General features: G+C 45.0%; 1 protein-coding gene across 2 annotated transcripts in view; it reads left to right on the forward strand.

Moving 5' to 3' along the window:
• Positions 1-535: 535 nt before the first annotated feature.
• AFF3 (ALF transcription elongation factor 3) overlaps positions 536-25264 on the forward strand; it is a 574404-nt gene continuing 549675 nt past the window's right edge. The window contains exons 1-2 of one of the 2 annotated variants that reach the window (XM_060309207.1): positions 536-597; positions 750-872. In XM_060309207.1, the coding sequence (XP_060165190.1) occupies positions 820-872 (53 nt within the window). In that variant the 5' untranslated portion in view covers positions 536-597; positions 750-819. Of the gene's footprint in view, positions 598-732; positions 873-25264 lie in introns of those variants that run through there. The other variant, XM_060309208.1, reaches the window with a different exon arrangement.

Below are 25264 nucleotides of genomic sequence, written 5' to 3' on the forward strand. Positions count from 1 at the left end.
CCGCGGGCGGCAGGGGCATCTCCTAGCACCCACCCAGGTCAGCAGCCGCCTCATCACCCGGCCCGCGGGGGCACCCGGCCGCTCAGGGGGCAGCCCGGGGCCCCCAAGAAGTGCGTACACCCGGGAGAGGCCGGGCGGGGCCGGGGCAGAAGATGCGGCAGGACGGGCGAGCTCCGCATCCCGGCCCTCTGGGCCGCCGCCCGACCCTCGCCTCCGCTCGCCGGACCGCGCTGGGCGCCCCCGGGAGGCCAGGGTCGGCGGAGGGGGGACACGGGGGTCGCGGCGGGCTGGGCGGCAAGGCCTGCGAGCGGCCGGGACCCGGGGAGCGGCGCGGTGAGCGCAGGGGCGCGCGGGGCGGGCGCGGCGCGGGGCTCACGGCGCGCGCGCGTCTCGGCCTCGCCCGCGCACACGCGCCTCCCCGAGGAGAAAGGCGGGCGGGCGCGGAGCGGCGCGGCGGCGGCGGCGGCTGCAGCGGGCCGGCCCGCCGCGAGGGCGGGAGGAGGGGCGGGCGCGGGGAGTGGGGGGGCGAGGCGGCGGCGGCGGCGGCGGCGATCTCGCCGCTCTCTGCTGAGTGTGCCTGCGCGAGTCGGCGAGCGGGTGAGTGCGCCGGCCGCCGCCAGCAGCCCGGCCGGCCCAGAGGCGGGGAGGGGGGAGCCGGGAGCCCCGAGCCGGGAGCGGGCAGCGGGCGGGCGGGCGGCGGCCGCGCCGGAGCGGCCGGGATGCACCTTGAGCGGCGCCTTTCGTTGCAGCGCGCGGGCGGCCCGAGCCTCAGCGGCGGCGGCGACGACGGCGGCGGCGGCGGCGCTGACACCTCCCACCATGGACAGCTTCGACTTAGCCCTGCTCCAGGAATGGGACCTCGAGTCGCTGTGGTGAGTCCCCGTGCCGGCCGGGCGGGCGCGAGCCAGCGAGCGAGCGAGCGAGCGAGCGGCGGGGGGTGACCGCGGCGGCCCGCGCGCTCTCACCTGGGCGGGGGGCTCGGGCGACCGGCCGCCGTGGGGGCGGGGTGGGTCGGGGGCGGCCGCCGCGCCGGCTCCTTCCCGCCTACCCCGAGGGGTGGCCAGGCCGCCCGCCTGTCTTCTCGCCTCCCTTTCCCGTCCCCTCCCCCCGGTGCTGCCCGCCCCAGCCCGGGGGCCGGTGATCTGGGGAGCCGGGGGCAGAGCGCAATCGTGAAGAGAAAAGGAACCGATTTCTAGAACGTGTCACTAATGCCGGGGGATCCACCCCTCGGCCCCCCGGCCCCTCTCACCTCCCTTCCCTCCATTCGCGCCCCCCCTCTTCTCCGAGGGCCCCCGGTTCACACCAGCGACCCTCCGGAGTTGTGGCCGCTGCGTAGTGCCCTTAGAGGATGCTCCAGCCTCCTGCCTGTCTGCATCGGGTCTTGGCGGCCGCATCCTTTCTGTCTCTCAACACCCGAGATGGAAAGTGAACCCGAGGGCAGGGGGCGAGTGCTTCTCCGTGCGGGAATTCTGAGGCCCTGGCCCTGGGAGACTCATTTCCTCGAGGTTCGCAATCCCTTTGAGCCCTTTCTTCACACCCCGCCTGGCCACAGTTACACTCCTCCTGTCCCCGCTCCAGCTCACCGACGCCCCGTGTATCCCTTTATTCCGCGCTCAAAGCTCGCAGCCTGGGGAGCGGGAGGCTGTGGAAGAGCCCTCGGGGTTCTGTGGCTCGGGGTTCTCATATTGAGGAGCTACTGTAGGTAAAGCGCCGCTGGAAGCAGTTTAATTCTAGTTGCGGGTGTGTTAGAAATCCCATTGGCTGTTTCCACATCCCTCTTATCCACCCCCCGCCCCCCGTCCCCCCCCCCCGCCCCAATCTCCTAAATGTTTCCAACCAGCCCTATTCAGGTGGTAAAATTACCGCCTGCATATTCCTGGATGAACTTGTGTTATGTTTAATATTTACGGGAATGAACATCTGTGGAACAAGCATATTAACTGCATTCTGTTCTTCCCCTGGTAATCGCTTATTGTAGAGCTGAGGTTTGGTTTTTTTCTCCCCCCCCGTTTTTCTTTAATTCAGTAAAGAGTTCACATGTGTCTAAAACTGCAAGTGTTGTGCACATGAATATGCAGTGTGCAGTTTTAAAGCTAAACTGCCTTTTGATTTACAGATCGTATACAATATGTGGAAATGTGTATATTTTCCATGCTGCAGGCTTCCAGTGACTGCTCTGTCTAAAGCCAGGTGTAACTAACTAAACTGGACACAAAGCTAGTGCATTATTGAGCAGTTTCTTATGAAAAGATCCCAGGATGAGTAAGTACAGCTTGCTCTGCATAATGCTGGTGCCTATAAAATACACAAGGATGGGCCCTAATGTAATAAAACTTTTATACATTACACTGGAAACTTCAAAGAGCCAGTGTAGAAAGAATATGAAACATGTTATTACTCTATAAAAGTCGCTAATTACTGTGTTGTTGCTGCTGGGGTTATTTCAGCCTCTCATTTACAGATACCTATTACTTTACAGGTTTACACTTAGAAATGTTGGTTTCTGGCACAAATTCAGTAGGTTTGCAGGTAGAAACTGTGCTTTAAAATTGACTTTTGCTTTTAAAAGTCACATTTTCAGTCAAAAGGAAGAACTTTTTGTTTCGGCAGGTTTTTAGGCTGCTTGTCTGCTTGCTGACTCAAAACTGAAGCTCATGACTTTTACGAGTGATATTTTGAAATTATCAGCCGTAATCTGTGGCTTTCCCAGCACAGGCCTGAGCTGTCTTTCCCTCTGCATCTTTAGTTCCCAGCTGGGTTACCTGGAGCACAGTTACATAATAAACGCCTGTTGAATTGACTTGAAATTTACATTAGCTACAGTACTTTTGTTATTTAAAAAAAAATTAAAAAAAGCATTTTTAAGAAGCTACTGTACATGCAGTCAGATTTTGATCAATCCATCAGTTTGTCTTTGGCTTATGAAACTGTGCAGGATTTCTTGCTTACAATATAATAGGACAGTTTGGCTTGACTGAGGGAGTGTTTCTAGTTTGCAGATGTAGGATTTACATCTTCTAAGAGCTTATATATGTCTCATCAGTTAAAGATAAACCAAACTCTTTGAGTATGCATTTCTAACCCGGACATTTTCTCAGTCATGGATGAAGTTTTTGGATGGTATTTTCTAACTCAATTTTATGGTTGACTTTATAAGTTTTTAAGATTATGGCTTGGTTTTAAGCTTATAGGTGACCCCAAATAACTAACATTTGAGTGCTTTCTGTGGGTCAAACATTTTCATATCCATTGTTTTCTTATTTGAATCTTATAACAATCCCAAAAGTGGTAAGTGGTAGTAGTCCCATTTTACAGACAAGGAAATGGAGGCTTTGAACTGCAAAATGACTTTACTGAGACCATAAAACAAATGACAGCGGAATTTTTAAACTAACATTTACCAAATACTTAGCCAGACTCTGTTCTAAGTACAAGGCATGTACTTTAGAATGTTTTAACTCTGTTCTAGTACATTACATGTCTTAGTTCATTTAATCTTCACAGCAACCTTAGGAAACAAGCAATAACTATTGTTATTCCCATTTTACAGATTGGGAAATTGAGTGTGGGGAAGATCAGGTGACCTGCCCAAGGTCACACATCTAGAAGTGGAGAAGCCATATTCGAACCTAGCATTAATTTCAAAACTCAGTTTTCTGACTTCAAATCCAGTGTATTTTCTATAGTATTGCAGATGTATTCCCAGTTTATGAGCGCAGCTCTGAAATTAATTACAAAACAAAACCTTGATGGACTGGAAATTAAAGTTCTGCTAAAATATAAAAGAAAGAGAAGGTCAGAGCCCTTAATTATATTAATTTAAAATTAAAGATTTGGAAACAATACCATGATTTAGGAAATTACGTCTGCTGCCCTACTTGAATTAACTTCTAAAATGTATATAAATTTAAAATAGAGACTAGTAAAAACTTCTTTCTTTAATCCCTTTTAGAAGAACACTTTTCTTTGTGGGGGGGGGAGGTACAGATGAATGGCAAAGGAAAATGGTATTTTAACAAACAATTTTTTCTCATTGGTGGGCATCGTTTTCCAAAAAAACAAATTGCAGTTTGTTAGTTGTGACTGTGGCTTTGAATCTGAGCTAGCTTAGTCTAGTGGTCACTGGAAGTGTCCCCAAATGACTGTATAGACAACACGAAGAGAAAAAGCTCAGTAGTATTGAATTTGATCTCCTCTGCTTCCTTGCACACCCTTACCCCTCCTTCCTTGCCCTCCAGAAACTCCCATACTTATTTTTCAAGGTGGAGGGGGAGATTTTGAGCCGGAATTATCCAGATGGCTGTTTCAACTTTTCTTTTCAGCCACGCCTTAAAATTGAGAAGGGTTGCCCTAATTCCCACCTGTAATTCCACTTCCCATTTCTGGTTTGAAGTACGAATGAAGAATTTGGAACAAGGTGGAGGCATTCATTCTATACCCGGCTCCCTAGTTTCATTCAGTAGAGCCGAATCCCTGAAGAGCTGGGGATTCAGTAAGTTTACGTGGGCGGGTGACCAGAGGAGCAGGACCCCTTCTCAAACTCCTCCTCCATCCCCTTGGCTGCTCTTTCTGTTCTTCACCAGCTTTTGATCAGCTGCTGGGCATGTGCGCCCTTCCTCAGGGCCTTTAAAATAATGACCATCCCTTTGAACAGGGTAACAGTTGCTTTCATTTATTCACTTAACAAATTTTATTGATCATCTCTTAAATACAAGACCTCATGCTGGTTGCCACAGCGGATACAGAGCAGAGTAAACCATGGGTTGTGCGTGTTATTGTCTAGTGGGGATAAGACAAGTACACAAGTATAAAAACGTTTCAGCGCTGGTGATTCAGAAGTGAAAAGGACCATATTTGGGACTGGGGTGGGTGGTGGAGGAGGGAAAGAGGAAAAATCGAGTTTAAAAAAAAAAAAAAGGCTTCCGTGGAAAAGGTGGCCTTTGAACTAAGCCTTGGAAGATGAATGGGATTTTTACAGACGGTGGGGGTGGGGTATTGAGAGGACATAGCGGCATCTTTGGGCAAAGAAAGAACTGGAACAAAGGCTTTCATGGTGTCTCTGAAAGATCCTTTTATGAATCATGGTGGAATTACCTATACCAAATATTTTAAAGATGCAGAACTTTGTAATCATGAGGTGGTTTCAGTGAATGAGAAAAGCTTTCCACGGTGAACTTGGTCAAAATTGTTTTTAATCTCCCTTAAATACAGACACATGTTAGTTACTGGGGAGAAAGTCTGTTGAAATAAAATAGTAAATATTCAGATCCCTCTCTACTACTCCCCCGCCCCATCGCCCCATAGCTTCACATAGCCCAGCATCCATTTACTTTTGTTCCAGGAGACATTATACTTTATATTCTTTCAAAGTGGAAACTGTGAAGTTGTAATAAGTGGATTGTATCATACTCACCAATTTGTTCAATTCAGTAAGCATTCATAGAGCGTTAGGCATCCCTCTAGGTTAGGTACCAGAGAGCGGTAGCTTTCAAACGTCTTATACTATGACTCACAGTAACAAGTATGTTTAACATTGCAACCCACCACATCATTTGTGTGCACACAGACTCATAACTGAAACGAGTGTCATGAAATAACACTTATCCATATTATGGGAGGTGTACTTTGATATTTTCTATTCTATTTTTTTTTAAATTCCCCATCCATGGATTGAAACCTGTAGTTTAGGGGAAAAAAGAAACTGTAGCGACGCATAGGAAACAGAGCGTTTGCGAGTAACTTGTAGGAGAATAAGCCGTCCACATCCATATCTGCTGTACAAAGCTGACGCTGCCCATTTGAGGGGGAGGAGGGCGCATCCTGTTGGGAGGGGAAGAGACCTTTAGGGCTGAGAGGCCTGTGAAACGCCTCTTGGAGAAGTGGACTTTCGGAAAGAGAAAATAAAAAGGAGGAAAGTCCATGTGGAGCGAAGGCCGTGGCTAGAAATAAGGAGGAAATAAAGCGTGGAGCTCGTTGGGTGAAGATGAAGTTATTAACTAACTCAGGGGGAAGGTGTACTGCACTCCTGTGGGGGGAAGGGGAGCCAGGTGGAAACACTAACAACTTCGTCTCCAGTAGCGCCTGCTGACCCACCTGGTTCTCTGCAAGTCAGTCGCCTTCTTCCAGGCCTCCTTAGGCTCCCCGGGGTAGAGTCAGACAACTGCCCGGATCCCTATTCTTGACCCTTATTAGCCCTTCCCTCCATCCCCAACAAAGCAAACATTTGAAGGCCTACCCCTATCCCTTCCATCAGCCCGTAGGGGTGAAAGTAGTTTGCCAGAACACGGAGCATAGGAGAGACGCACCTGGGGCCCATCACCTTCACTGGGCGTGGCCTGAGCGCCGGGCGTCCTGGAGCCCATAGTTCTAGCCCCGTTGGCCCCGCTCGTTCTCATTGGCCCGAAGTGGTGGACTGGTTGGCTGCGGTGGCCATCATTGGCCGAGAGCCCCAGAACACGCCCACCGCGTGGCAAAGGGCTTCCCCAGGTGCAGGGATGAGAGTGTTTCCGGCAAAGTGGCTTCCAGGGCCAGGGCGGGAGGGCTGTCTCCGTGAAGGGGCTGATGGCCATCGTGGAGGAGGTAAGGAGGTGTGGATGGGAAGCAGTGAAGTGCTGGGGGCCGGGAGCTGAGGCGTGCCTCCACTTGTGGTACCGTGGGTGGTGTGTTTTGGAAAAAGCTGGCGGGGGATTTGTTAATTCAGGTCATCGAGGTTGAGGGCTCAAGCTCTCAAGCTCGGTGTCAGGATATAACAGGGAGGATGCGCGCTGGCTGTGCAGATGAGTTTTAACCAAGTGCCTTTTGATGACGATGAACATGAGTATTGTGTGTGGGGAAATAATTCTTTCCTGTGTTCCAGAGTCTCTTTTGTGAAAATGTAGGAGGCTTATAAAATGCTGAAAATCTATTTCGGGAGAATGTCCCTGTGAACCAGAATGGGTCTAATCTATGCCACTTTAAATTTAGCAACTTGAACAAGGCCCTTTGGCATAATATTGGTTAAAGTAACAGTCAAATTAAGAAAAAAAATCTCTGAAAATGAAATGCAAGATTTTTTTTTCCTGTGTAAATGGAATTTTCAACCTGGAATAAGTTTGCCTGTTTAAATTTTCTTTATTTTGGGAATAAAGCCTTGGGGGCAAAATCAAGGACATAAAAGACGATTTTAAATATCATTTAGTGGTAACATAACGTTTCCTTGTTTTGTTTCAAAGTGAAATCCATAAAACTTATTTTCAGTGTTGCCTGTTCTCTTTTGTTTGGGAATTTAATTGAGGTTTCTGAATTCAGTTGGCTGCAGTCTCCCTTTCTGTTTGGCCCTGGGCAGCTCACCATCTCTCTCATTTCCTATTCTCAGTCTTGGCTTCATCACTTATAAAACAACAGCACTTATACTGGCCTACCTCATAAGGTTGTGATGTTAAGTAATAAAAGTGTCCGTTGCTTTGTGAATGCCAAATGCAGTTTTTATACCCTTTGCTTCCTTCAAAACGTCTCTTTATCATAAACAAGGAAGAATGCAGAAAGGTCACGTTGGGTCGGGTCATCCATCTGGTGCTGAGTTCTGTTCCTGGTAATGGGACCCAGGGACATTTTTGAGTAGAGGCTGGTAGTTTTTCTTAGTTGTACGTCATAGTCGAGAAGACAAATGTGTCCTTACTTATGGTTGTACTAGTAACAAATGTAGATATATTAACCATTACATAATCGTTGATGTTTCACCAAGAATGTATTGAATTACCACCCATTGCATCAAATGACTTCATTTGGCTCTGTGGGTCTCATTAAATTATGTCAGGCTAATCATAATTTAGCTTCAACAGAAACAGAATAACACAGTTATACCAGGATGAGAGGATACCACACTATCCAAGAAACTTAATGGGTTTAGTCTATGGAAACTAACACCTGGGGATGTGACAGAGGCCCCCCGAATGTTTCCAGGTGTTTTGCTGGGTTGCCCAAGGATATAAGTAAGTCAGTGGGTGTGAGGTTATCTAACAGCGGTGTGACAAGGCTGTCTCAGAGGGTAACAATGACCTGCCCGTAGAGGCTGTAGACCCCCTGCCAGGGACTTCGTAGAAAGAGCTTTCCAGAGTAAGTGGGCCAGCAGCAAGAAGTTATCCCTGAGTCCTTCCAGCTTCAGGAGTCTATGATCATCCCCATCACAGGGGAGCAGGAATCAAAGAGAGCCAGAGTCATTAATTGTATTCACTTGTGTATTTTCCCCTCTGCAATTTCTCCACTCACATGTGGAGAAAGGCGTGGGAGGGTACTTAGGCTTCTTCACGTAATTTCTTCTCAGGAGGCTCCTTGTTAGCCGAGGTAAACAACGGTGACTGTAATTTGGAGACCACGCTATCATAGCAACTCAGTTTAGAGTTACATGCTTAACTTGAGCTGAAATAATTTTCTTTTTCTTTTTTTTTTTTATGACAGGAAATTAGTTTCCAAAAATCCTCTGGAGTGCCGCAATACGCGTCTGTTAGTCTTAGTTAAATTTTTCTTGTCGTACCTGCATTTTTTACCTGAGTTATGAGGTGACAGACCAAATTTTCCGTCAATGTTCATTGAAATGTTAATTAGTTACCTGGCAGTTTAGACAGAAAAAGGCTTTACTCTAGTGGATCGTCACCAATTCTGGGAAATAATCTGTTTTGTTTTCAAATGTCAAAATATATTTGTTTTTCTTTAAAATGTATCTTGAGAGGAAGAAAAGACTTAGGGCTTAGAAAACAGTTTTGAAAATAAAGGTCCATATGCTTACCTAGCACTCAGGCCAGCGTTTCTCAAACTTTAACGTGCATCCAGGTAACTTAGGGATCTTGATAAGATACAGATTCTGATTTAATAGGTCCAGGGTAGGGCTATGATTCTGCATTTTTAACCAGCTCCCAGGTATAACTGCTGGTCCATAGACAAAACCTTGAGTAGCAAGAATTAAAAGGATAAAAATTCCTTTGAAAAGAAGCTCTTTAAAAATTCCTCATCTTCTTCTTTTTATTTTGAGGAGGCTTTGTATAATAACATGATAATTCCACAGTGCCAGGAGGTTACATTTCGATGCAGCATTTATTTTATTTTCGTGAGTCTAATACAATTTTGATGAGTGAGGGGGCGGTTAATTGTATCCTAGTGGGGATATAGTGGGAAATAAACATAAAAACCTAAGTAAACAAAGTTTGTAATAAATAGGCTAGTCACTTTTTATAGCTTTACAGTTCTTGTCAGCCCTTCAGAGACCGAGTCCTCCTTCAGGAGCCAGTGCCGAGAGTAACTGGATTCAGTCTTGGAAACACTCTGGATTTGTCGGGAATCTCACAAGCACTCCTGTAGGTGCCCAGGACTCAGACCAAATGTCCCCGTTCTCTTTGGCAGGGAACTGGGGGTAGGGTGGGGCAGGGAGGTGGCAGTGGTGGGAGAGGGGGGTAACTATTTTGCAGAATTACTGCACTACCCTGTGGCCGTAGCTGCAAATTGCAACTTTCCCAGTGTCCTAAAAGAAATTGCAGCTCAGCTCCTGGTGGAACCCATGGGGGGCTCAGAGCCTCCGATGGGGACCTTCTCTCCCAGCACTGCCGGCCACCTCTCCCTCTTCCCCACCACGGAGTGCCCCGAGTCCCTCAGGTGGTCAGACTTAGCTGCAGTTTCCATGGTTAATTTCCATTCCTACTTCATTAGAAGAATAAGTGCAGATGGGACTGATTATGTGAGTAAATCACAGGGGTTGACTTTGTGCTGTGAGATTGGTGGGAAGTTTATTTACTTTATCTTCTTAATGAGGGGGGTGTGTGTGCGCGCACGCGCTCGAGCGCACACACATTTCCATTCTCTGAGATAGGCATGGAAGACTGTGGCTGCTAAGAGCAAGATAGGTTGGGCTTACACAGTTGTGACCATTTCAGATTGGGAAAACAGAGCTGACTCTTAAGGAACGATAGTGACTCCTTTAAATCTTGCAGCCGCAGGGCACATGTGAACCCACAGAGGAAGTGTTCGCAATAGGTTTTTAGCCTGTTTGGTGCAATACTTTGCATTTGTGCTTTTAGTGGCTGTGATATTGCCTTCTACCTCATAATCCATTATGTTATCTGACTAATTGTGTTTAACCATTTCGTGAAATAGGCGATGTTGCATTCCATGTAACTTTTCTTTCTGACTGGGAACAGGTGAGAGGGAAACTCTTGACCTCAAGCATGGAGATAGATCAGACCCATTGTAAGGAAAGCATGTGTTTGGTTATTGCTTTGGTTTGTACTGGTGTCAGTGTCATCAAATTAATGTATTTTCTCTCACACTGGAGAAAACACTGTTTATTGACCCTCAGTAATGATACAGATAACGGAATAGTCAGGTGACTTGCACAACTTCCCCCCAAAGGGGTCTCTCAGAGTTAGTGGTTTTCTGTTGGGTAGTAAGAAGGCACACCCAAGAGTTCCTTCAGAACAAAAGAGCAACTGCTGGCCGTCAGCTAAATTCTGAACTTTGTTATTCAGAATTGGGGCTTGACTGAGGAGATAGGCTGTCAACATGGCCCAGCTAGCTCCCTTTCATACCAGCCATACTCCACGGCAGGGAGCCCTTTGGTGTCATTTCTCAGAGTTGCCGAGGAGGAAAGCGCTGTTGGAGGTTGAGGGCTTTCCAGGCTGAGGGGCAGGTGTCTCCACTGGCCATGGACTCTGCAGTTCACTGAAATAGAGGCTCTGGGTCCGGAATGGGTTGGTCCCTCCACTTTCTGAAACGTGCTGTTTTGCCGCTCTCCTGGTCCATAGCCGTGGTGGAGATGAGGATTCCCTGGATGAGAGGGTTAGCTTTAGAGACACGCGGAACGAACTGTGTTAAGCTGCCTGTCATCCTGAGGAGGCAGGCTGCAGCATCAGCGTACTGCTGATGGGGAGAGCACACTACTTCAGCTAACATCCGAATGCAGCAGCCTTCCCTCTTTGGTGGAAGGTCCAATCCTTTACCGTATTACCCCGGTATACCAGTTGGAAGGCTGGCTGTGTAAGTCCAGGCTGAAGCCTTCACCTGGCTCCCGTTGTTTGGGCTCAGGTTGGGGTGAGGCAGGAAGGCCCATGCTGTTCCTGAGCGCCCCGATCATCTGCTGCTCGTGATATTTGGAGCTCAGCACAGGTGTTGCTTGCAGGGCTGAGTCCTTCTCAGAAGAACTGTCCGTGTGCCGGAGGGGGCCGCTCAGCTGGGACCACGTGGACTCTCCCATTTGTGTTTTTTCCACTAAAGATAGGTCCTTCCCTAGAATATGGCTTGGCTTCTGAGAACTAAATCTTTGGGATGACTTTCCTTTAGAGTGTGTGTTTGTTTTTCGATAAATAGAGTATTAAACTTATTATTCTCATTGATACCTGAGAAAAGCATACGTGTATATCTATACTTATATATATAGAATAATTACTTATAGATAATATACTTAACATTATAATAATTTATATAATATGTATAAATAACAAGTATGTAAACTTATTCTCGGTGATACCTGAGAAAAGTATCTTCTGGGAAAGCGGTGAATTTTACCTACCACCTGGCCCTCCCCCCAACCGCTGCAACTTGAATTAAAACGCCAAGGCTGAGTTAACAAGTTCTGAGTATGGAAATTAAATATTTATCACCGAAAAAGGGAGGGAGTATGGTATTTCCGTTTCTAATATTTAGGTAGAAAATTAGTTACGTAAGTTAATTTCAGTTCTTTACTGTTACCCCTCGGCAGGACAAAAATAATATTTTAGTGTCCTGAAATATTACATACAATAATGTGACACAGTATGGATGCCTTCAGCTGCTCTTCATAACCCTCCTTTTCTAGATTTATAGGTTTCTGGGTTGAGATGAGCAACTACTTATTAAGCCAGACACAGAAGTAAATGCCACATTTTTAGCCCTCGGTGTCTGTGTATGTAAGCCTCAGACAGATTCTTCCAAATAATCTCAGTAGGTTTTTTACCTGCTCTAATAGGGAATCCTGCAGAGTGCATAAAAGGATACCCTGTCCATTGTGGAGTTTTAGGGAAGATTTCCTGGGGAACGTGACATTCGATTTGAGTTTTCAAGGGTGAGCAGGAGTTAGGCTAGGAGTCGGGGAGCAGGGTGTGTGCCAGGTGCAACAATGTAAGCAAGGGCAAAGAGGTGCAAAATAGCATGTCGCGATGGTAGCAGCGACAAATTCAGGCAGGTTGTGGGTCTGAAGCATTCCAGGTAGGCAGCAGCAGGACAGGCGTTTGGAGTGTGGAGGGCCTTGCGTGGCATTCCGAGGAGCCTGGACACTTTCCCTTAGGTGATGGCCTGCCGTTTGAACAGGGGAACAAAATGGTCACACTTGCATTTTATTATTTCTGGAAGGCATTTGACATGGGTGAGTCTGGTGGCTGTGATGGGCCACGTCTGGAGGATCAGGTCAGGCAGGGAGGATGGAGGGAAGGGGATGACTAGAGAAGTGTGTAGGGCAGCGGACCCCAACCTTTTGGGCACCAGGGACCGGTTTCATGGAAGACAGTTTTTTCACGGACCGGGGAGGGGGGGATGGTTTCGGGATGATTCAAGCGCATTACATTTACTGTGCACTTTATTTCTATTACTGTTACATTGTAGCATATAATGAAATAAGTATACAACTCACCGTAATGCTGACAGGAGGCGGAGCTCAGGCGGTAACGCCAGCGATGGGGAGCGGCTGTAAATACAGATGCAGTTTTGCTCGCTAGCCCGCTGCTCACCTCCTGCTGTGCGGCCGGATTCCTAACGGGTCTGCGGCCGGGGCTTGGGAACGCCTGGTGTAGGAGATGACACCGGAAAACTTGCTGACTGGTTGGGGGAATGAGGGAGGGTGAGGGGCCAAAGATGCTTCCAGGCTGTTGAGGTTGTGTGATGAGGTAGGGAGTATAGGAGGAGGGGCGAGCTGACTGGGGAAGGATGGAGTGTTTCGATTTTACAGGGTTCCATTTGGAACGCCTGTGGGCCGTGCAGGTCGAGTTGCCTGCAGGAAGTTTGCTGTATGGTAGTGACCTTTAGGAAGAAGGAGAGGACAGAAATAAAGATTTGGGAGTTGTCAGCATACACAGTGACAGCCATGAGATCGGACAAGATGATCCAGTAAGAGTGAGGAGGGAGCACGTGGGCTGAGGACCCACAGGGGCAGTGGGAGGGAAGGCAGCCCGTGCAGAGAGGTGGGAGCCAGGAGAGAGGGGTCCACAGTCGACTGCTTTATTTTTTATTTTATTGAAGTATAGTTGATTTCCAGTGTTGTGTTAATTCCTGCTGTACAGCAAAGGGATTCAGTTATATCAATACATATGTATTTATATATATATATATACATATAGATGTGTGTGTGTATATGTATGTATATATATACTTTTTCCTTCTGGTTTATTACAGCATGTTGAATATAGTTGTCTGGGCTATGCAGTAAGACCTCCTTTTTTCCCCACTGTGTATGTACTGGTTTGCATCTGCTGACCCCAGACTCCCAGTCTGTCCTTCCTCACACACTCCCCACCGTGGTCAGCTGCTTTAGAGCACTCTCCTTGAGGAGGGCAGTGGGAGTGAAAGAGACTGAATTCTCTCACTGCGGAGGGGAGGGAGGGAGGGGGTGAGCGCAGGGAGGAAGGTCTCAGAGAAGGGCAGGGGCCGGCCGGCCCGGGAGGAGAGGAAGAACGCAAGGTGGTTCCAGATGTCCAAACGTGGGGGGCAGCGGAGACTTAAAAAATCCCTATGAGAAATGGGAGTTTCAGAGAATGGAACCACTGAGAAGAGGATAGTATCAAATATTAGACTCAAAACAGTAAATTATAAGTGTTTCATAGGTATTTTTGAAAAACTGACTAAGTTAGCGTAAACCTGTGTCAGATTCTCTGCCTGTAATTTAATTAGAGTGTTCTTAGAAGTAATTTTGATTCAGAAGGAATTGGATGAGGCTACGTTGTCAGGAAAAAATTAGTGGACTTTTCTCATTGTGGACTGTTGAAAATGGATTTTTAAAAACGTTTTCAAACACACAAGACTGACAGAGTCAGGTGCCCCAGGATGTTGCTCTGACATTTAATGGCAGGATCTCCTTAGACGGGCACTCAGCCCATCTGACCTCAGAGTTTCTTAGTGTTTCTTACATATCACAAAGTGTAGCGAGCCCTTTACATGAACCACATCTCATTTAATCTTCCTAACCTGTGAGGCGGGTTCTGTTATTCCCCATTTTATAGAGAAGGAAACAAAGGCATAGAGTACCTTGCCCTAAGTCCCACAGCCAGTGCGGCAGAGCTGAGGTTTTAGCGCAGGCGGTCTGGCTCAAGAGTCCTTCCCTGTGGCCACCATCCTATCAGAAGTATCTTGGTGTCTCTCAGTAACAGAATTATAGGGCATGGGTTCTGAGGTCCTTTCCAATCTTAAAATATTTGTGATTTATACATATATGCACATATGTGTGTGTGGTCTCCAACAGGTGCAATGGGTACAATGTTTACTGTCAGCTTTTTAATCCTGGATGAATAATACACTGGGTCCAAGTTATTGTGTATTTCAGACTAGTGGAATTCTAATCGAACAGGCTTTCCTGTGCAAGGATTGTCTGCAATTCACTGTCATTTTAGGTACTGCTCTTTTTGTCAGTATTTCAAATGTATAAAAATTTTGTATACTCATAAAACCACTAATTTGACAAGTTTTATGGATGAAGAAAATGGTTGCGACTGTTCACCACAGCTGGTCCAATCGACCCCAACACCTAAATGTAACTTTATTAATCACAATAATGATGGTGCAGCGCTCAAATTAGTAAAACTACCAGATGAAAATAATCTGAAACTGTTTGCGAGGTGATTCTTTTTCATGCAGATTTTCTTGCAGTTTCTTCTTAGTTTCTACATAAAGACAAACTGTCTCTTCTAGGTATGTGACTGCTTCTATAAGAAGTGTTACTTTGATGACATGGAAGGAGTAAAGAGGCTTCATTTGTGTCACGAGATATTTGGGTGAAGTAACAGTAATAGATTCTTGGCTTAAGGAATTGTGACATGTTGAAACAGATGACAAAAATAACTTTAAATGTCTTCTTTAAAAATCCTTGAATAAGACAATTTAAATGTTAAGGAGAAAAATCTGCCTGGCTGACGAAATTCTAGAACGATGCCATTTGATACCGGGAAGCGCAGGGGGTTTGGAGCCAGCATGCAATGGGTCCTGACTGCCATATACTAGGTGTGCTACCTCAGACTAGTAACCTAACCTCTCTCAGTTTCCCAACCTCAGCTTCTTCATGTATAAAATGGAGGGAATAATGCCTGTGCCACTGACTTGCTATGCAGATTAAATGAGATAATATGCATAAATAGCCCAGCACATAGTAGGTCCTCAAAAAGCAGTAACTTTATTAATTCTTTTTTCCCTTCTCATGCTTACTTAATGTTTTTGATTAGCAGTTGTATTCAATGACTGTATCCATTCTGTGGCTGAAAAGATATTTAAAAGCATTTATGAGTCAGTGTTTCAGTTTGTATCTTTTAAAAAAATTTTTTTAGCTGATATCTTTTTTTCCCCAAAGGTGTGGGCTTGTGTTTATTTAATGACTGCAGAACACAGGTATAGAAGATGGTCTCTAATACTTTCTTCTCTTGAGAGCAAGGATTCCTTCTTGTGACTCCACAGGGCTAATATAATGAGCCCTGTGCATTGTAGCTGTGAAGAATTACCTATTTTTAAAATTTATTATGTGTATTTTAATTAAAATAGAAAACAGTTAAAACCAGGACTTCAAAATTGGTGAAGCAATTATATTATTGTTCAGTTTAGGTGGACTTAGGAGTAATGAGTTTTGATAGCCCAAATGGCAAACTTTCTATTCATTCTTTTCCGTCAGAACCAAACTGAGGTCATTATATTATTTCAGATGGATGACTATACCTTGACCTCATATCTGTACTTTGGTCCATACCCATATGCTTGCTCCCCAGTCTCTGGACAAAGAATGACCCCAGATTCTCCAGTGGGATGACAGCTCCTTGTGGTCTTGGTACAGTGACCCTACGTCATGTAGTTATCGTTTTTATAGACTTCTGATTTGGCTGCTTTCTGTTCTCTTGATTCCCTTCTTCTCTCATCTATGCATTAATTGCTGATACAGAACATAGGATAGCTTTGCATCAAATTGCTTGATTCTGGCAAACCTGGAGCTGAGTCATCACATATTTCTTTCGTACTGAAATGTGAAATCAGCCTCCCCTAGGGGTTGTTTATGACATCTGTTAGGTTTATCTACCTACAGATAAGTTAAAATGGCAAAGTGGGTTAAACGTTATGGTTGCAGTTTGTAATAGCCAGCTTTTGTCAGGTGATGCTGTAGTAACAAAACACCCCCCAGATCTCAGTGGCTTACAGTTGCAAAGTGTAGTTGTCCATGTTATGTGGCAGTTGAAGGTCAGCTGTGCTCTAGTGTCTTTTTCATTGTCAGACCCAGGCTGACAGAGTGCACTATTTTAAAATATGCCGTCCTCTTGGTGGAGGGGGCAAAAGAGCTTTTGCTGGGTGTGGCATATGTCATATGGCTCCCATTTCACTGGCTTAATAAGTCATAAGCTTAAGACTTATATTAGTAGGGAGGGAAACTATCCTTTTCCAAAGCAGTACTGCAAGTCACATGCCAACCAGCAGGGATGCGTATCCTCTTAAAGGGAGGGCAATGAAAAATGGAAAACAATGATACAGTCTGCTGTGTACTTAACGTGTGTGTGTGTGTGTGTGTATATATATATATATACATTTAATCAGTGTTTTTAGGTTAAAGAAAAATAACAAGATTCAAAAAAAGAGCTTGCAGAGCTGTCTGGCCGCATATTCTTTTATAATATATATTATAGAAGATTTCTGTCTTTTGGCCTGTGATTTTATTTTTACCGGAATTTATCACCTCTTGAATTTTCACTGCAAAAAAAGGGACAGATGAAGAACCTTGGTGAAATGTTTTCATCCAAAGGACCAAAGCTTCTGTGTGATAGGCTTACAAGATTAGAGCAATTGTTTTTAAAAGTATGTGTTTATTTAACATTTCATCGGTAAATAATTTGCCTTCGCCATGTATAAAAGAGTACTATTACTCAGTTATTATGTCCTGATTCTTAAATTAATAACTTGACTTTGCTTATCACTGATTAGAAGCACATTGTAAATGAGGGGCAAAATCCATATACATTGGAAGGGAATCAGGCAATAAACTATCTGCTTTACAGAAAAAAAAGTCTCATTAGTGTTTTCTTTAACTGAAGCCTTACGTATAACTTGAGCCTGGTTTTGATGTTTAAAAAAAATTTAAGCAACAAAAGAAGATGAGTGAACCTACACATACATAGGGAACGATAATTAACCATTGATGTGAATTAATGAATGTGTGTTTATTGAGGTCCTAAGGTAGACGGTGTGAAAGGAATTTCCTGGAACTTAGCAGGACCTCTCAGAGCTTGGTCTTACCCCGAGCCCACTTTATTCCTCACAGATTTTAGAGTAGGCAGGGTCAAATCTGCAGAAAAGAACTGTCTGAAACATAGGACAGTTTTCCTTTCTGTGTGTGTTTGGTTTATGTTATGTAAGGAGCATGCTCAATATTATTAGAATAAGATACCCCTTCTATGTTAATTCTAATGAAATTGAAGAAAGAAAGAAAGAAAGTCCACACCAATATTGTGAAGTGCTTAATAGTATTTAAAATCTCTGGGAGACTGGGCCAAAGTGAAAATATAAACTTAATAAGTGGAAATGTAGTCATTACTTTGTATGAGCATCAAGATGCAATATTTTGAACAGATGACAACTGCTATGTAGTACTTTGAAGAAGACCCATTAGAAGAGAATTAAAACTTGAGCACATTAGTGCTCTTCAACGGGCCTAGCACATGATCTTTTGTTGCTTCAAAATCTTTTCTAATTCTCATCACTTAACCTTCTTGGCTATATGAGCAAAAGTATCTATCCCTTCACATTTTCTAGAAGTGTGTGTATACCAGGAAACATTTCTCTTAAGTATCATAGATCGTTTAAAAAGCCAAAGTAAATCCTGAATTTTATATGTCTACATCTGAGGCTGAGATTAATGAAGATAAAAGAGCAACCTTTTTGGTTGCTAAAAATTATTTAGTGATGGAAACATGGATCACTGATATTTTTTCTTTATTTTTTTTTTGTATGTTGATATTTTTCCTGCAACCTTGCTGAATGTATTCATTCATGCTAATAGTTGTGTAGCGGTGTGTACGTGTGTGTGTGTGTGTGTTCCTTCAGAGTTTGTATATGCAAGATCAGCTCACCTGCAAATAGAGATAGTTTTGCTTTTTCCTTTCCAATCTGGATGCCTTTTATTTCTTTTTCTTGCTTGATTGGTCTGTTGGAAGCCCCAGTACAATGTTGAATAGCAGTGGTGAGAGTGGATATCCTTGACTTGTTCCCAGTCTTAAGGGGAAAGCTTTCAGTCATACGCTATTAAGTATGATGTTGTCTGTGGGTTTTCATAGATGCCTTTTGTCAGGTTGAGGAAGTTTCTTTCTATTCCTAGTTTGCTGAGTGTTAGTATCATGAAAGAGTGTTTGGTTTTGTCAGAGGCTTTTTCTGCATCTATTGAGCTGATCCTGTGAATTTCGTCCTTTATTCTGTTAATGTGATTTATTGCATTGGCTGGTTTTTGTATGTTGAACCAACCTTGCATTCCCAGAATATCTCACTTGGTTATGGTGTATAATTCTTTTGTACATTGCTGGATTCATTTTGCTAGTATTTTGTTGAATGATTTTTAAAAAAACAAATTTTCTGTTTATTCTTTATTATTAGAAGCTCATGAATAGTGGTGAGAAAAATGAAGGTACATGACTTCCCAGTGGAAATATGGAAGCTTCCTTTCTGTTCATACTCTTGATGACTGTCCTTTAAGTGATGATCAGATTTCAAAATACGCCTACCTGAGTACTCAAGTTCAGAAACTTTTACGTGATGGTTATCTAAAGAACTTTACCTTGAAACTTGCTTAAGAAATTCCCACGTAATGTTATTTCTTACATGACACGTTCAAATTTTAGGTCCTGACCTTGTGAACATCATCACTCAATTTTTGTTTCAGCTTAGTTTTCTAATCAGGAAACAGGAAAATGAGCAAGTGAAACATGGTATGTGAATGTGCTCTTAAGATGTTATGTGATGCTAAGAGAGAATTACTTATATTTATATAAGTATATAAATATAATTATTTAGCACAGGGTTCACGAACTCAAATACCTTTAAGGACCAAGAAGACCCAGTAATTGTCTGAAACAGTCACACAGCTGGATGTGATGAGGCCTGTGGCTAGCTGGAAGCTCTGCCACCTTGTTTCAGTGCCTTCAGATTCAAAGTAAAACAAACAAAATAACGTGGAGAAAACGAACCAACCCCCCCACTGACCTGGCCAGACATCACGCATCTTCCTCCTCTGCGGGACGCCTGATGTAAGGAGTCAGCGACAGAGTGTGAATCCTGGGCATCTCCCACCGTGGAGAAAGTTCGTAACCTCTCTGTTTCATTTGCTCATTTATAAAAATGCAGATAACGTGCGCCTTGCCTGCCCCAAGGGCTGTTGTGAGAGGCTGAAACGGCGTAACATGTGAAAGTGACCAGAAAACTATCAGGCCTGTATGAATGTGAGGAATATTGTTGGTTCTCTGCTTCTATAAATCTTAGCTTTCCAGTGAAGATACTTTCCTTGTTGAGAAGAAGCCATAGCCAGACATTGGAAAACTCCAAAAGGCCGGGTAGAAAAGTCCCCTTTCAATAGCAGGAGATTGGTGTAATAGATGCAAAGCCCATTCGATATGTTTACTGGACTTGACCTGCATTATCCTGTTGTCGTTGCAGTAAAAAGAACTGTGGTCTTGTTTTTCTCACCATTACTTTCTCTGAGACATGTGGATTCTTTTGACAGTACAGCAGTATGGTTCATGATGCTCACAAAGCAGAGATGGTATCTGTAAGGATTTTCTGTGGTTTCCTTAGCAAATAAACAAAGTCAGAACTTACGCTTTCTTAGTATTCTAGTGTTTGAGGGAGAGAGTTCCACAGTTTTAGGACAGCAGTGAATCGAGTGCTGATATCTTGAAGCTTCTGTAGGAGGCTCTTTGGGAGCAAAAGGTGTAACTCGTAGGTCGGCATCTGCACAAGCTTTGCCAAGTAGCCCAGCCACGGCAGTGTCAGTCTCTTCAGTCGGCAGGGCACGGTCATAGTGGCTCATGGTTGTGTTTATTAAGCTCCTACTGTGCATGAGACACTCAGAAGAGGTAATGGGGCCTCTGCTCTGAAGAAGCATGGAGTCTGGTTGGAGAGAAACCAGTATCCACGACGTAGCTCTAGAAGCTGGACTCACAGGCTGTGAGCTCTGTCCGACTTGACACTTGGAGATCATCTCTCTAGCCCAGTTCCCTCTTCTTACAGCGGAGAAAACTGTACCTGTAACAAAATGTTAATATCTGTGGCATAGTCCAGGGGTTCTCAAGTCTCAAGTCTGCTGTCTCCCAGAATCACGTAGGGATTCAAGAGTCTCTGGGATGGGTGACCAGAGATTTATACTGGGGTACAAAAGACCCATAGTCTTGGGCGATTCTGGCGTAGCCAGTTTGCTTAATGGATTTGGGAATGGGAACAGTCAGGCCGTGAGTGGTTTTGGAGTTTAGGGTATAGAAATCTCAGTGAAAGGCCAAAGAGCCTGATGGAGGACTTGCATGTTTGGGAAGCGTGGACTGGAATCTTCTGGGATAGGGGAGCCATAAGGGGAGGGCGTGGAGACTGGGAGTGGCGTGAATAAGGTGGTGAGAAAGATGTTTACGTCACGCGAGCCTCTGGGATAGCAAGGGGCTGAAGGGGATTTGCTTTGACAAAGAGCTGTGATATCCTCAAGACATTCTGATGTCACTTTAACTTTGTATGTGTAAGGTTTTAAGAAAGTATTTGATTGCATTACAAGTAATTCTGCAAACCTGAATTCATTGTATTTGACTAAGCATAATTTTTTTCCAGTTATCATTAGTGTCATGGTTAATACAGTTGTCCTTGGTATCCGTGGGGGATTGGTTCCAGAACCCCTGAGGATGCCAAAATCCACGGACGCTCAAATCCTTCTATAAAATGGCGTAGTAGGTCGGCCTCCATATCTGTGAGTTCCATGTCCACGGATCCCAGGTTGGTTGACTGAGTGTCTGCGGAACCCGCGGACACATAAGGTGGCCTGTATCTTCGATGCCTTCCCCAAATTGGTTTTAGACTGACACTGATAATTTTGTGTGCTTAGTTGCTGTATTTCTTGGCAATAAAGTAATTGATATGCAGTGTGCTAATAAACGTCTGCATAAAGAAGTGTACTACGGACAGTGAAAACATGAGCATTTATAAACTGTCCTTTGAAAATCGTTTTATTTCCTCAAGAAAGTGAGACATCTTGATGACATTTTAAATATTAACTAAGATACATGATATTGGACAATATCTATACAAATCCTTCATAATAAATTAATGTATCTAACCAGTGTGTATAGTAAGAACCAATTTCCTTCTTTTGTAGAAAATCTGTCCACTTTATGTATATTTTATAGCCATATTCGTTTCACTGTCAAAACGTTGAGCATATATATATATATATATATATATATATATATATAGTACTGAAACACTTCCCCCTGGTGCGTGAGTTGGTGGAGGGCAGGAATCACATAGTGATGCTGGAGAGCGTGGCTGCAGACCAGGTGGTCTGAGTTCTGCCGCCCGTGCTGCTGCTTGCTGGCCATGAAGGACTATTTTGTCAACCGTGAACTCTTAAAAAGAATTATACCCACCGCAACGGATTGCTGTCAGGGTTAAATGAGTTAATATGCGTAAAGTGCTTTGAGGTTATCCAGTTAAGGCCCCTCATTGTACACATCGAAGAATCTGGGGCTTATTCTAAGAGCTTGCTCAAGGTCGCTAGGTAGTGAGAACCTGGACCAGAACCCAGACCACCTGATTCCCAGGTGAGGAGAGAAAAGAAAAGAGTCAATAGGGAGGGTGGGAGGGAGGGAGACGCAGAGGGAAGAGATATGGGGATGTATGTATATGTACAGCTGATTCACTTTGTTATACAGCAGAAACTAACACACCATTGTAAAGCAATTATAGTCCAATAAAGATGTTAAAAAAAAAAGAGTTCTCTCTGCAGCACTCTCTTCATTGTCTGTCACTTGGTCTGACTCCCTCCCTCCTCTGCTCCCTCCTCTCCTCCACCCCCATCTCTCTCTTTCTGTCTCTCCCCTGCCCCATCTCTCTCTCTCTGCATGCTTGTCCCGCTCTCCCCCCATCTCTCTCTCCAATCCCATTCTTCCTCTCTTAGCCTTGTAACCTGGAGGTTAGGGAACCCCCTCCTATCTTATGTGCATTTTTCTTTCTTTTCTTTTCTCTGAGAAGAGCGCCTACAGCTTTCATCAGACTCCCAAAGGCATCCGTGACCCCACTTCCATCAGGGTGGATGTGGCTCTGCAGCAGCCCTTTTCCATTGTGAGCAGAAGCTGAGTGGCGCTCGGAGAGGTAGAGGAACTACGTTCCTGTTACTGTTTCCAGCTGCAGAGGAGAGGGTGAGCCCTAAGAGGGAGGCTTGGCCAAGCTATCCTGCTGGGTAAAAGTGATTGTATCGTGAAGACAGGGTTGAATCTCTTCTGAACTGTCTAAACAAGCCGGAGGCTTGGAGTTATACAGCTGGGGCACAGGGACAACGCGGGCCATAGAAAGTAAGCCAGAAAGAACTCGGAGCCTACGGGGCCCTTGCGTCATCCATCATTTCCTTAGGGCACATGGGAGTCAGGTGCCTTCGATTTGCCGTAATTGCAAATGAGCTGGTTACATAGACGTATTCATAGTGAGGGCTAACTCCTTAAAGAAAAATGCTGACATTCTGTGATTAAAAGAAAATTAAGGGGACCAATGCTGTGTCTAGGGACTCAGGAATTCAAATGCATTGTTATAAGAGCCATTTTATAAGATTGCATATTACACTGTTTCCTAGGGGCTTTTCAAGTATTGTAGCCTGAGTTATCCTGAAGGTCACTTACTTAAAGATAAAATCATGACCAAATAGCTTCCCGTGTCACCTTGAGATCTATAATGTGGCCCTCGATGTTTTCCTCCACGATGCAGTATGCAGATTTGTCACACAACGGCTCTGACATAACTGATGGCGATGCACTTTCTGTTGCCGTGGTGAGATCAAGGACTTTTTAATATAGTCTGGCTGGACACCAAGAGTACAGAAGCGATCCATTTCTCCCCCGGCAGTTGGGTGGAAGACAGTTCATGTTGGGGGCGTTAAGTATGGAGGGCCTTATCAGGATGACATTCTTTTGCCAAGTATGTGTGATAAAGCCAGGGTTACACTTAGGGAATTCGGACCCGGTCTATATTTAGAATCCAGAAACCACCATGGGACGGTCATTGTGCCAGCCGATGTCCGGTCACAGTCCTGATAAAGTGAGATAATTTAGGCATCTAGGACAGTGGTGCCCTGTCTGTCCTGAAGTGTTTGTTCATTCATTCATTGGTTCATATTTCAACATGTCTCAAGTTTTCCTGACATTATGTTTACTTACGGGACATTTTTAGAAGGATCTGAATAATTTTTGATGAGAAAATCTCAATGAAAAATTAAAGTTAAGAAAACATTAGAGCTTTTATACTTTGGCTAAACCTTCCCTAAAGAGCTTTTCAAGGAACCAGATATTAAAAATTACCAAGCTGGGCTTCCCTGGTGGCGCAGTGGTTGAGAGTCTGCCTGCCGATGCAGGGGACACAGGGACACGGGTTCGTGCCCAGGTCCGGGAAGATCCCACATGCCGCGGAGCAGCTAGGCCCGTGAGCCACGGCCACTGAGCCTGCGCATCCGGAGCCTGTGCTCCACAACGGGAGAGGCCACAACAGAGAGAGGCCCGCGTACCGCAAAAAAAAAAAAAAAAAAAAATTACCAAGTTAAGGAAAGAAATGTCAATAGGAACTTTTCTTTAAAGTAATTTTAAAAAACAACAAAACAACCCACATATACACACAAGAGTTTTCTGTGTGATTCCATCTCATTTTTACCCCCAGTAGAAATAATTTCTTTACAGAGGCTGCCTTTTGACTGTTACAGGAGAGCTTTTGGTCCATGAGAGGCCAAATGTGGGCTTACGTCCGGCCGTGCCTGTGGTTAGCATCTGATTTTTTATTTCTGTATCTATAAATGGGGATGCTGATACTGTCCTGTCTTATGAGAATTAAATGAGTGAATGCTGACAGCTAACCCAGGAAAGAACCCTGCACTCAGCACTCAGTACATCATAACTTTTCCCCCAAAGATTCAGTGCCTCCAGAGGAACAGAGGGTGAGTCAGAGTCGGTTGTGGCCCTGTATCCTATTCAGAGTTCCCCCTGCCCTCCTTTCCTCTGGGCATCTAGAATGTGGGTGGGTGTGGGCACGCAGCTCCTAGGCCAGGTGAGGTAGGAGAGTGAGGGCAGTGGAGAGTCTGAGAGGCAGAGCAGAGCATGGATTCCCCAGAACCTGTCTGTGCAGGGAGCTCACTGGGTGTGCAGGTGGGGGGTTTCTTGCACTTCCAGCTCTGTGTGACGAGGCTCCCAGGGACTTTCTTTCTTGTTGTCAGATCTGAGCGAAGGGGAGAGAATTACTTTTAAGAATCCACTTGCTGAAGTTTGGAAACCACCTCGTGGTTAGAGAGAAGACGGTTCTCTGTTTTCATCTGTATCAAGATGTGTTCTTACACTTCACTGTAATCACCCTACTTCCTGGGGGTCGTTTACCTGGTTGCACTTGAGGATGGTGGGCTTGGCTCCTCCCCCAGAGAAACACTCAGGAGCGTAAGGTCTTGTCCATGTTGCTGTCTGACTGCTGTGCAGGCAGTTTTGCTGGTTTCGGAGCCCCATTTTTTTTTTTTAATTTTTATTATTTATTTATTGGTTGAGTTGGGTCTCTGTTGCTGTGCACGGGCTTTCTTTAGTTGCGGTGAGCGGGGGCTACTCTTCGTTGCGGTGCGCGGGCTTCTCATTGCGGTGGGCTCCCTTGCCGTGGAGCATGGGCTCTAGGTACGCGGGCTTCAGTAGTTGTGGCACGCGGGCTCAGTAGTTGTGGTGCACGGGCTTAGTTGCTCCGCGGCATGTGGGATCTTCCCGGACTAGGGCCCGAACCCGTGTCCCCTGCATTGGCACGTGGATTCTTAACCACTGCGCCACCAGGGAAGCCCCGGAGC

The sequence above is a fragment of the Globicephala melas genome, chromosome 12, assembly GCF_963455315.2.
Source record: "Globicephala melas chromosome 12, mGloMel1.2, whole genome shotgun sequence".
Lineage (NCBI taxonomy): Eukaryota > Metazoa > Chordata > Mammalia > Artiodactyla > Delphinidae > Globicephala > Globicephala melas.